Source organism: Seriola aureovittata, chromosome 5 (assembly GCF_021018895.1).
Source record: "Seriola aureovittata isolate HTS-2021-v1 ecotype China chromosome 5, ASM2101889v1, whole genome shotgun sequence".
Taxonomy (NCBI): domain Eukaryota; kingdom Metazoa; phylum Chordata; class Actinopteri; order Carangiformes; family Carangidae; genus Seriola; species Seriola aureovittata.
In genome coordinates this window covers 8165025-8177326 of record NC_079368.1, presented here as the reverse complement: position 1 = coordinate 8177326, position 12302 = coordinate 8165025, and the positions used below count along the sequence as shown (strand labels likewise).

Below are 12302 nucleotides of genomic sequence, written 5' to 3'. Positions count from 1 at the left end.
TTCCCTTTCTGTGGGGAGTTGTGCTCTCACATCTGCGCCTCTCTCAGTCAGAGACCAACAGAGAACGAGAATCTCGCAAACCTGCCATGATCAAATTAATTCACATCGAACCAGGCTGCCTGTTTGTCTGCACGCTTGGGCCCCAACCAGATAAGCTGATTATAACACAAAATATTACATGTTGTCCTATTTGTTCTGATCCAGTGTTATCCCGATGTCCCTGGTAATGCAAAATCACTGACCTATGAAAGGTCAAGGTAGACTAAGATGGATAATTACGAGGTGATCCTTCACATTCAAAAGGGTCCAACCTTAGGCACAAAGAGGACTATCATTAGCTGTGACAATTATGTCCAATAATTTCTTCTACACATGTAATTTATGAAACGACTGAGGAGTCAAAGGAGCACGGGGACTCCCTCTTCCACCCACTGTATTAATTACTGTGCTCTATGGTATCAGACAGCAATAACACTTCAGTGTTGATGCAGTTGTGATACTGTGATCCGCAGCAGTAGAGCACCAGACTCTGAACTATGGTCTGCACTAACCAGCACAAACTCTGATGGTACACCCCCTTTCTTTGCCTCAGTGTAAAGCTCAATTCAGCAGAATGTAATGATAAACCCTAATTCTACACTGGCTAATTTGACCGTCTTCCTGCCCCACACAGTGAGAGCTCAGGCTGTTGTAGGCAAATGGGGCTGTCACCCGCTGACGTGGTTTGTCTCCTGCTTTGATCATGCGCCAGAACTACAGACATATGCTGCTCCATTCTGCAGGGAGGAGCTGTACTGGATGCAGGGAACAGATCTCCATCGCCTTCCCGTTCATTAACTATGTTTCAACAGCTGGTGACCAATAAGTTTGCTCTCCAGATTGCAAAGCCAATATAATGAGTACACCGTAACTTTTATATCCTTTGTCAAAGGGGAACAAACTTGATGCTGGCAAAATACAGTTTGTACAACGCTGCTATTTAATAGTCAAGAGCTGGTGTGCCTGTTTTGATGCTTTGGATTGTTCCTGCTTAATTTGGGTGAAGATGAAGCAGATTTTTCTAACCTGAACCCCAGTACCAGGCTTTGATATCGCTCCCTCAATCCAGTCTTCAATGCTTGTCAAGAACTGCTGTCAGCCTGGCCCCACAGAGGTGTCCATTAATGGCTCTTTAATGCCAGAGAAAGAAGAAAATGGAGAGGAAGGTCGTACGTGGCCTGGTGTAGAGGATCATCCACTTGTAAATGTGCCAGTTAGAAAGGCTGCCTCTCTGTGAATTGATTATTATGAGGTGTCACACTTGGCTTTTGGCCTCAACAAAACCAGACAGACTCTGATATGAGGAGTTCTCACATTAGGGTGTGGGTGAGGAGATCCTCTGTCCAGTAATAGGAGACAGGTGGTGCCCAGGAGGAGATAAAGAGTGAGGCTCTCACCCCACAGGAGTCTGGCACAATCGCAGTAGAAACAGACGCGCCTTTACCTCCCATCTGGGGGACACTCTCTAACCATCACTGCCAATTTACAGGACACTCAATTACTGGTCATTACCTGAGCAACGAACAGAGGACCTGCTGCCTACAGCGTCCAAGTGCCAAACCATACAAGTGGTCAGATTGAGAAACTAAATTATGCCAGCAATGGATACACACTAATTCGATTCAGCTCTATTATTATCTTTGTGTTTGCAATGCAATCTGTACAAGAAGCATTGGAAAACAGAACAGACAAGGAGGTAAACAAAAACATGAGAGGCAACAAGTAGATCAGACACGCAAAGTAACAGTGCCATGGCTTGCGTGTGTGTGTGTAGTGGTATGTAAGAGCCCCATTTGAACATTAAGTTATTTCATTGTGATGTCAAGGACATTTAAAGTTGATTTTTGCAAGTTTTTCTCTGCTGCTGAGTCGCTATCGGAAAGTGACGAGACGGGGCTAACTGGTTAGCATGCTAACTTCAGTAGGAGAAAAGACATGAAAGACACGAGGTTCAACAATGGCGTTGCTTTCCATCACTGGAGACAGCGCTTGGCGAGGAAAGAAATTAAGTTTGAAGCTGAACTCACAACATTTCTTCTAGACTGGTAAGTAAACAGCTGTTGATGCTAACGATAGCTATGTAGCAATAGCAAAACTTACAAATAGTTCCTTTAAGAATTAACTGATCAATTGAACAGCATTTTACATTCTTACATTATAGTATATTTAAATTATATAAACAAGATTAAGAGACTACAGCATTGCTAGTGGCTCTGGAAGGCAGCAGTAAATGCTAAATGCTAACATGCAGATGTTTGGCAGGTGTAATGTTTAAAATGCTTAACTTCAAATTAATTTATAGTGTAAGCCTGCTAACATATGTTAATTAGCATTGAAACATTTCAGTCTGGACCAAAGCGGTGGACTGAACAACCAACAAACCAACGTTACCTTAGATCCATGTCCCGAGCATGGTGAAAAATAATTCTAATATGAAAAGTACTTGTTATTTTATATTTTATAGCAAAAAAATCTTCTGGGAATTTAGATAATGAAGTAAAACAAACATGGAAGTATATCAGAAAATGTACACCCAAATTTTCATGTACACTCACAGACACTGTGGTCACATACTGTAGACATAGTGGCCTGGAACAAATGAGGAGGCACCCCTGCTGAGCCTCAATTGAAAACAAATTACTTATTTTTACAGCAGAGAGCCCTGTAACTCCAGGGTAAATGAAGACTGCAAATCTCAAACTAATTTCGTTTCGGCCTACGGCTCCCTAGAAGCCACAGTGAAGTACATTTTGTAATCAATGGACCTCTGCTGGTAAACTAAATTCAGCAGGTATCATGAACTTGCAGATGCTCTCGACAAAACATCATCAAAGGTGACATTTTTGTCAAAATGAATAGAGGTCAGAATTCATATGAAGCCTACTGTGCACGGATAACAGCATAGCAGAAAGTGAGTCGGATGTGCGGGAGTGACAGAGTCCAGCATTAGCATATAAACAACAGCCTGGACTAGATGGCTGCTGTTGCACAAGGCTCAATTGTCAATATGCTCGCTGGTCCTCATCCAGGGATCAGAGAAGGGCTGTCAGGACTTTGATTCCTGCACACAGGGGAGAGGATAAACAGACGAAAAACAACACTCCAACCTGTCAATCATTGGACTCTCCATTTCTATCATGATAAACTCCAATTTGAGCATCCAGTGGGAAAAAAAAGGGCTCCAGTTTTGTTTTTTGCTTTTGGAAAGATTGACTCAGAAGGGTCCAGAACAGACAAGTGGGTGGGAAACAGAGAGAGGCTAGATAGTAATAATAATAATAATTATAATAATAATAGTTGTACCAGGCGTTTCTGTTTTCCCAAGCCTAATTTACTCCACTGCACTGAATTTTTATAAGCAGTGAGGTTAATTACAAAAGTTATTATTCCTTTCTGTATTCAATAAATAGCAGATGAAAAAAAACACCCATGGAAAGTGACAACCTATACTTGGAGAGCACCAGACAGACTGGACATGACTTAGAGCAGTGTAGAGAATGTATGTGTGTGTACCAGTGTGTGTGTGTGTGTGTGTGTATATGGTTCTCAGACAGGACACTACTGTAGCGCCATCAATTTCTGCTGCCTCCACTCAGCAGGGACGGGGTGATGCTGATTTGGTGGGAACAGAGCCAACATTAGCACTGATCCAAGTAGTTTAGGCTCACTGGACCTCATTACGCATATCCTTAACAAGCCCTCATTTAGTAACACTACTACTATGTTTTGTATCATCTCTTTGCATAGGTGCTAGCATACAGCACCGAATAGTACAATGTATAGCGTTTGTTGGTTGCTTCAATCTGTGAATACAGATGACAAAAAGAACACCACCAAGAGCACTTAAAATGTTGCTCTCCACGGTTACCATGGCATTTATGCTGGCAATGTGAGAGTTTATCATTTGAAAATGAAGAGAATCTGTTTTGCAAAAGATGCAAAAGAGATGCCATCTACACACAAGTTGATGCAGAACTTAACTGTATTGAGATTCTCCTTTCTCCACTCAGAATATAAAGCCACATCAGAAGCGTTTCTGTGCCGTCTTAAACGGCACAGACTGCACTGTTGTAGATGGTTTTATCATACAAACTGTCTCCATTTTTTTCCAGCATTTTTCATGTGTCGGAAATAAAGCAGGAGAAAAAAATAAAATAGACGCCGTCTGTGTGTTTGTGTGTGTGGGATTCTTTAACTATACTTCTGTGGTCTGAAAACCAGACACTCACTATACTTGTAGGGTCTGACAGCTCTGTGGGAATATGTTTAAATGGCTGTTTGAGGATTAAGACTTGGTTTTAGGGTTATGGTTCAGTGTGATGGTTAAGGTTAGGGTAAGAGGTTCAGGAATAAACTATATCAATGATGGGTCCCCACGAATGTAGTGAAACAAGGATGTGTGTGTGTGTGTGTGTGTGTGTGTGTGTGTGTGTGTGTGTGTGTCTGTCTCATTCAATTAAAACTCTGAACCACTTCAAGTGTCTGTCTGAGGCTCATTTGCCACCTTCAGAGACTCTCAGTGAAAATGTTGATATCTGAGCTTCAGTTCCTGTGAGATGTCAAAGCAGACACACTCTCAATCCTCTGAGTGGACATGAATGGAACATAATGTGCTTTTAATTTGCAGAGCATAATTTGCCTGTAATTTCTCTCTTCAAATTCCATGGTTATTACGATGTGTGCTGCATCAATCGCAGAGAATGACACAAAGGTGGGGAATAAGCTTCCTCTCCTTCTTGACGACAGGTAGATGAGAAGATGGATATCTCTCTCAGATCTCTGCATTCAATATGAAGCTACAAGCAGCAGCCAATTAGCTGAGATTAGCCTAGCACAAAGACTGAAGACAGGGAGAAACAGCTATCCTGACTCTGTGAAACCACCACTTCAGTTTTTGTGCAGATTAAACAAGCAAGACACAATATATTAATTAATGAGCTTTAGATGTGCTGGTACAGCAGCAGGAGTGGTGTTTTTTTCCACTTTTGGATGTAGCCAAGCTCGCTGTTAGCCTGATTCCACTCAAAGTCTTTATGCTAAGCTAATAGCGGTTGGTTGTAGTCCAGCTTGTAGTCTGCACTAAATATAAAGCTAGAGCCATCAGCCACTTAAAACGCTTCTCACTGAGAGGGTTTTTATCCTTTTTTCAGTTGTTGTTGTTGTTAGTTTTCAGATCTCCATCTAAGGCTCTTCTGTTGCTGTCTTTGCCAACACTTTAATACTGCCTCATTAATTTACAACTGCAAACAAACACTGGTGTCTGTCCAGTCACTAAAAGTTAATTCACACCTTCCAGCCAATCAGTATTCAGAATTTTAATTCAACATTCTGAAAGAGACCATTCCTGGCACCACATTTTATTGATAACACTTTAGTTCTTTCACTGATGTGAAGTACATTTACATTGTCACTGCTCCTCTAACTACTAAATACTTCTTCCACCAATTTGTTTGCTTTTGCAATTTGCAGTATAATCTACACCACCTCACCCATCTTACTTTTGTAAACTTATAGTACACGTGTGTGCACCAAACTTATTGAGCTGCACACAATATACTAATTCTTAAATACGTCTTCCCTGCTCACACAGCCAACAGGAAAATCATTACATGCAGACATACAATGAAATCTGCCTTGTTAACAGTAAATTTTAAGCTACAGTATATTTTTCATGGGATTGAACAGGATAAAAACCTGCATGTTACACTTTATAATTATCAGTAGATGGCATATTATGAATTCAAGGCACACTCAAGGCTCTGTTAAACCTGCCAAGAGAACTGTGCAATATGGCAGATCAAACAATTAATGGAGTACTGCTGACTATGTCCATTCAGAGGTACGATCCTTCTCAAAAACACAACCCTCTACTTTGCATTAAGATGAGGCAGAGCACACAGGAAGCCCACTGACAACAAAGGACAGATCATCCTCTCTTCTTCTGCTGGCCCCCACTGACCTGCCTTCACACTCCAGTACACTGAGAGAGAACAACTCTGCATGCCAGCGGCAATACACAGCTTTTACCAACTCTCTAAAACACACACTGCTGTAATTTGGTATACAAACAAATCAGTGCACCATGCATTCCCCTTTACCTTTAAAAATATGAACTAAGAAAGGAACAAAAGAGGGGGTCCGGGTAAAACAGAGAAGCAAGAAGAGATGGTGAAAACAGGAAAGAAAGGGAAGATGAGAGGGAGAATGATTGGTAGCTGCCTGCCATTCTGGCCCGGTGGCCCCGCGGCTGATGCACAGGGTTGCGTAATGGGTCTGCATGCAGTGTGAAGCACAGCAAACAGGGTTTCAGCACATGTAGCTGAAGAGACCACTCAAGCCTTGTGGGGAAGGGAAGTTATTTCAGTGAGCACATACATACACAGGATGAGACAGCCGTGTTTTGACACAGCGTGCTAAAAATAGCACATTCTTAATAGAAAAAAACAGAGTGCCAGTCAAATCCAGACTGGCACGAGGCGGGAGAGATAAAACATTTCCTCCAAAGACAGTCCTGAGAGCTGAACCAGGGGGCATGGTAAATAAGAGGAGGGAGACCAATTGCAGGGCAAACCACTCCGAATCTGAAACCGCACACATCTCGCTGTGACTGTGATCCCACCTGACACGCGTGAGTCTACGCAGCCGCAATCGCATACGATAAACGAACCAAAGCAATTAAGAATCAGCATGAGCATCTTTGCAGATCTGTTATGTAATTCTCAGCCTGTGGGGCCGTGTGTTAGGAAATGGCGGCAGACAGGCCTGTTGTGTTTTCTGCTGCACATATATGGCCATTAATCACGCTCGGTCTCTTTGCTCTTTTTCTATTTCCAGAGAAGCAGAATCCTGAGGGCAGCGGACCTACGGCACTGCAGCACGTGCAGCCTGGACTTCAGCATCACTGCAAATGTCACACAATGTTAGCTTGCTTACTGGAGGGCAGCCTACGGTGAGGGGATCACGAGGACAACCTATAAATGGCACCTTTCCGCCCAACTCTTTACGGATGCAACATTTGATAAAGCTTTGATCCGACACTCAACTCCTTCACTTTAAATAATGCTTCATATATTCTGCTCTTTGTGACTCAGGGTTTGACGTCAGCGTCTTGGAGGTGTTAACTTCATCTGATGAATGTAAATGCACTCCTGAAGCCTCTTGGTTGCAGATAAGAGAGTTGGTTGCCCGAATAAATGCAAAATGCACTCAAGGGTTTAGCGGCGCAAAAACACCAGCTGCATTTCCACCCTGCAGGGAACCACAGGGAATACTGATGAGTACAGGTATTTCTGAAAACAGACAGAGAGAGCAGGACACATGAACAGGTATTGTGTGTATTAGAGCCAAAAGAGCACAAATCTTCTTTCTCCCCCTCCTCCCTCCCTCTCTCTCTCTCTCTCTCTCTTGGGTGCATGAGAGGAGATTTCTGCAGGGTGTGTTGGAGTGTGAGTCATCATCAGTGCAGAGAGAGGAAAAGAGGGGAGAGGTTTTCTTTAAGTCGAAGACAGTGCTTATGGCAGCAATGCAGCAAGGAAACACCAAACGCCCTGCCTCTTTAACAGGGTTCTGCCACAAATATCAAACAACAGCAGGTAAAGGACTCCCAGCTGGTAAATGTATATGCAGAGTCGGTGTTACGCAACAGCAGGGCAGCACGGCAGCTCCAGCGAAGCCTACTGAATGATCAGAGCATCAGACACTGAAGGGTTGGGTCAGAAGCCCAAGCTTAATGTTTGAATAGGTGACTTTCCATTTTGGTCATGTTACTGTAATGAAGACAGGCCTGTACATATCACTGTAGGTCACAACGTGTGAAATAGAACAGAGTAGGTATACGCAAAAAATGTTCTTCAGAAAAATTCAGTAAATTACATCTTAAAAGAGCTGAAACAATTGATTAATTGATTAGCTATTCGACAGAACATAATCAAATTTGCAACTTTGACAATTGATTTATCACTTAAGTCAATTATTTAGAAAAACTCCAAAGATTCTCCAATTGTAACATCTCTAATATGAAGATTTGCTGCTTTTTTGTTTTATATTATTGTTAAGCGAATATCTTTGGATACTGGACTGTTTGTCAGACAAGGCAAGACATCTGTAGACGAGAACTTCTGATGGATATTTTCATTATTTTCCATGTTTCTATGTTTCACTGACTAAAAGATTAGATGATTCATTTTAAAAAGTAAATCACCATTTGTTGCAGTCCAGGTCATTTGCATAAAATCTGCACAAAATGAAAAAACATTTATCCCAGATCATCAAAGCCAACAAAGTGGCATAACCTTGCTCCCTAAAATGTTGAGATTGAACAAAATCCAGTGTCTGCCCATTCGTGCCTCATTTTGCATTAATGATGCTTGTTTCTAGAAATTTCCTGAAGGACTGCACTGGAAGGAGGTGGAGTCATCTCGCACCACTGGCAGAATTTCACAAAGCCTCAAAGCCTTTATTTAAACATTTTTAATATGAGACTAAATGATTTGTTAAAGTCAACATTTTCTCCATTTAACAATTTACAATTTTGAATTTGAGGAGACATTGAATAAATAAACACTTGTTATCAATGAAACATGATATTCTACAAAGAATGATAACTACAATACAAAACAGAGTCTTTTATCTGTAACAACAGGAGCAGGATCCCAGCTATTCCTTTTGTGTAACTATAATGAAAGAGTAAATCGCTCAAGAGAAAAAAAAAAAAAAAGCAGGTAAGAAGACACTGACTCAGACTGGATACTTGTCTAAGGTGAAAACATCAATCAGACACAACTGAATCCTCTTGTCTGAACATACCCGGACCACCTGAACTTTTCTTTTTCCACCCGCACTGTTCAAAGGTTACTTTTTCCAAAGCACTCTCGCTGGCCAGGCCTTACCTTCTCCCACACAGAGACAGTGCAAGCCTTAAAGACAAGTTCCCTCATATCCAGACAAGCAGCAGGTAACAAATGGTAAATTTTCAGTCTCCACGAGTCTGTCCAGACTGTAGCAGAGGTGGCGAGATAGACGGACCTCTCTTCACAGAACTCTGAAACCGCAGGACAAGTCTGCAACCTGATCCTGAAGTTCAGCTGAAGTCCACACTGCTATCCAAGCCTGCTGATTAAATTACTGCGTGCAGCCAAAGCTCCAGTTGCCCAATAACACATCATCACAGACTTTTACTGATAAGCAGTGTGTTTGACACAGTAAATTAATATGAACTCAAGGGCAGCATAACAACTATCCCAGCCATTTTCTGGTCTTAATAAATATATATATATATATATATATATATATATAGTGGAAATTGCTGCTGAATTTTGCTTTAATCAGCACAATCACAGGACTTTCCTGAGCTGGTTCTCAAGTCACTGGAAAGCCTTGTGTGTGCAATACCTAAGACATCAACTGAAAAAAACCAGAAAAGCAATGAGAAGGAAAGGGAGAGAGATGCAATCTAAGCAAATGACCCAGAAAACAACCTTTTTCTGGTGAACTCATTGGACAAAAAGTCATGTCAGCAGTATGAGTCATCCCAAGTTGGTCTGTCAGGGCCACTTGCCCCACACACTCATCCCAAAGTACATACAAAGAACAAAACCTCACTGCGGACAGCGTCTCAAATGCAGCAAGAGGCAGGAGTCTGAACTTAACAGTCAACAACAAGCTCTGAGGAAAAAAAAAAAAACGCCTAACCACTGAACAAAACGCTCTGATGAACAGGCATTCCCGACTGAGACAAAGGAGCAATTCGAGGACACAAGAGAGGGTTACAGCGGCATACAGTAACAACACTCCAGACACAGACACAGCTCATCGCAACTCTTCTGACACTGTGAGTGGCCAGCTTATCAGTCAGCTCCTCTGTCTGTACCAGAAACGCTGGCAGCCATCATTGGCCTTTAATTCCACCCAGGCACAAGTCTAATTAAGGGGCACTAGACTGAGTACAATCACCCATCTCCTGACCATTTACAATTACACAAATTTTTCAAAACAAAGCCGGTAACGTGCTCAACAAATGTGCGTATTTATAAAATAGAATAACAAATACTTAAAAAGACAAGCAGTGTTAGGAACATTGAGCACAAAACAAATACCAGCGAGTGCATTGTATTTTTGGAAATACAGCCATTATCTAAATCTCAGTATATCACACCAAAGAGGGGCGGCCTGCTGGCCTTGTGATTAAGGCACATATCATATAACCAAAACATCCCCAGTTTGATTCTGGCCGGGGATTCTTGTTGTATGTCATCCAAAGTTATTATTTGCAATCTCAAATGTCAACTGTAATAAAAAGGAAAAAAATGCCAAATAATTGGATTGGAATGGATGGATAAAAAAAATCTTTGGGTCAAAGTGGAGTCAGCATACTGCGCGTACAGTGAGCACGACAACAGAGGGGCCATATTTGTGGTGCTGTTGCTGAAAAGCTGGGCACAGCCTGTGGCAATACTGGATTTTAACATTGGTATCCCTCTGAGCAAAGATGTTCTCATCCTGGGGAGAGTGAAGATGGAAATTGCTGCCAGATGAGATTTAAAAAAAAAAAAAAAAAAAAAAGAAAAAGAAAAAAGGTTTGTAACCCCCCCCCCCCCCTAAGTTTTGTGCTGAGTCAGTCAAACGACACATGAAGCACAGGGGTCAGGTGGGGCTATGTGAGGCCGTAGCAGTGCTTTCAACTAAATGATAAAATCAACATGCTAACATGCTCTTAATGACAATGCTAAGATGCTGATTTTTAGTTGGTATAATGTTTACCATGTTCACCGTCTTAGCTTAGCGTGTTAGCATGCTAACATTTGCTGGTTAGCAGTAAACACAAAGTACAGCTGAGATTGGCGGGAATATCATTAGTTTTTCAGCTATTGGGACATAAAAATAACATTTTGAACTGTTGATGGCACTAGATGAAAAGTTGAGTGATATTGATGGTTGAGTATATTTATTATAATACATATGAAGCCTAACATGAATATTTAAACCAAATTTCACGACAATCCGGCCAACAGCCAAAGTCATTAGGATTCATCCTCTGGGGGATCAAATGTTCTGACAAATTACCAATCGATATTGGCATCCATAGTTCCACACCGCTAGCATGACTTAAAACGCCACAAAAATAATTTAAAAAATAATTAAAAAAAAAAATAAATAAAAAAATAAAAAATGGTTGTATTGTGTTTAGGCGTGAACTGCCCCTTTAAACTGCTCTTTTACTTGACCGTGCAGCTCGGGGACTTCAATGACAGGCATTGTAATTAGCCACCACATAATGGGAATGACCTTATTAAGCTGCTGCTGGGTCACAGGCAGATTTAGGTTACCAAAATACATGTGCTACCAATTATTCTCTTATATCAGGTATCTTCTCATACTTTTTTTTTTTCCTTTCTTCTTTAACTCAACGGGCACATGAGTGCACAGACACACACAGATACGCAAAGTCAGATCTTTCTTTAGGAGAGCGGGTATCAATATTTATGCACTGGCTGAGTCCATAAATACCAGTGGCCAGTCCAAAAATCAATGCACGCCTGCTACATATTTTAATCTCCCTATGAAGGTCACATTACTCCAACAACGCCTGAGAGGGAGAAGGACACACACACACTCTCAAATCAGCCAGCAGCTTTTGCATTCATTCCGCCCTGACCCTGCCCCAGTTCAACTTATATCATTGAACCACATACTGTATTAAAGAGCGTAAAAACAAAGAGAGTTCATCAGCCATAAATGGATTATAGAAGCCATCACCTGGCAGATTCTGTAGCTGCGTCTGAAAAGGTTGTGTTTTCAGGGTTTAGCCTTGTGCAACTCATGTACATTATAGATGAGGCATAGGAGAAGGGGAGTGTTCAGTGGAGCACTATCAGTTACCAGAAGGCCAATCTAAATCTCCCCCATCGTGACTAACCTCTATTTCGGAGCCACGGGGGTGACACAGCAACAAGCTCAGCCTTTCCTGCAGGCTGCTGTAAACTTAGGCACAACTCTCCGGCCTCCACGGAGCTGCACAGAAAGAAAAAGAAAAAAAAAAAGTATAATAATAAAACTGACTGCGTTCTCATTTCTAAAACTGAGGGACTGCCAAAGTGATTCCTGCCACCACATGAATTTGTCACTTTGCTAACAGGGCTTATGAAAGTTAGATGAACATTTTACGATCTTGTTAAAACCGGTTACATTATTAAAAGGGCACATTCATCCTGTGTGGCGAGAAAGAGAGCCTGTAGCAGATTGAAACTTTAATAAGCTCAATACAG

General features: G+C 41.6%; 1 protein-coding gene across 36 annotated transcripts in view; it reads right to left on the bottom strand.

The window, feature by feature from the left end:
- The window catches only part of rimbp2b (RIMS binding protein 2b), an 86848-nt gene that overhangs the window by 54013 nt on the left and 20533 nt on the right, over positions 1 to 12302 (bottom strand). For 2 of the 36 annotated variants that reach the window (XM_056375946.1, XM_056375945.1), the window contains one exon: positions 11954 to 12048. The exons of 32 other annotated variants lie outside the window; for them this stretch is intronic. Coding sequence is in view for 1 of the 4 variants with exons in the window: in XM_056375943.1 (XP_056231918.1) it covers positions 8928 to 8975 (48 nt within the window). In the remaining 3 variants the exon portion in view is untranslated. Of the gene's footprint in view, positions 1 to 8927; positions 9138 to 11953; positions 12049 to 12302 lie in introns of those variants that run through there. 2 more of the 36 variants (XM_056375952.1, XM_056375943.1) reach the window with 2 other exon arrangements.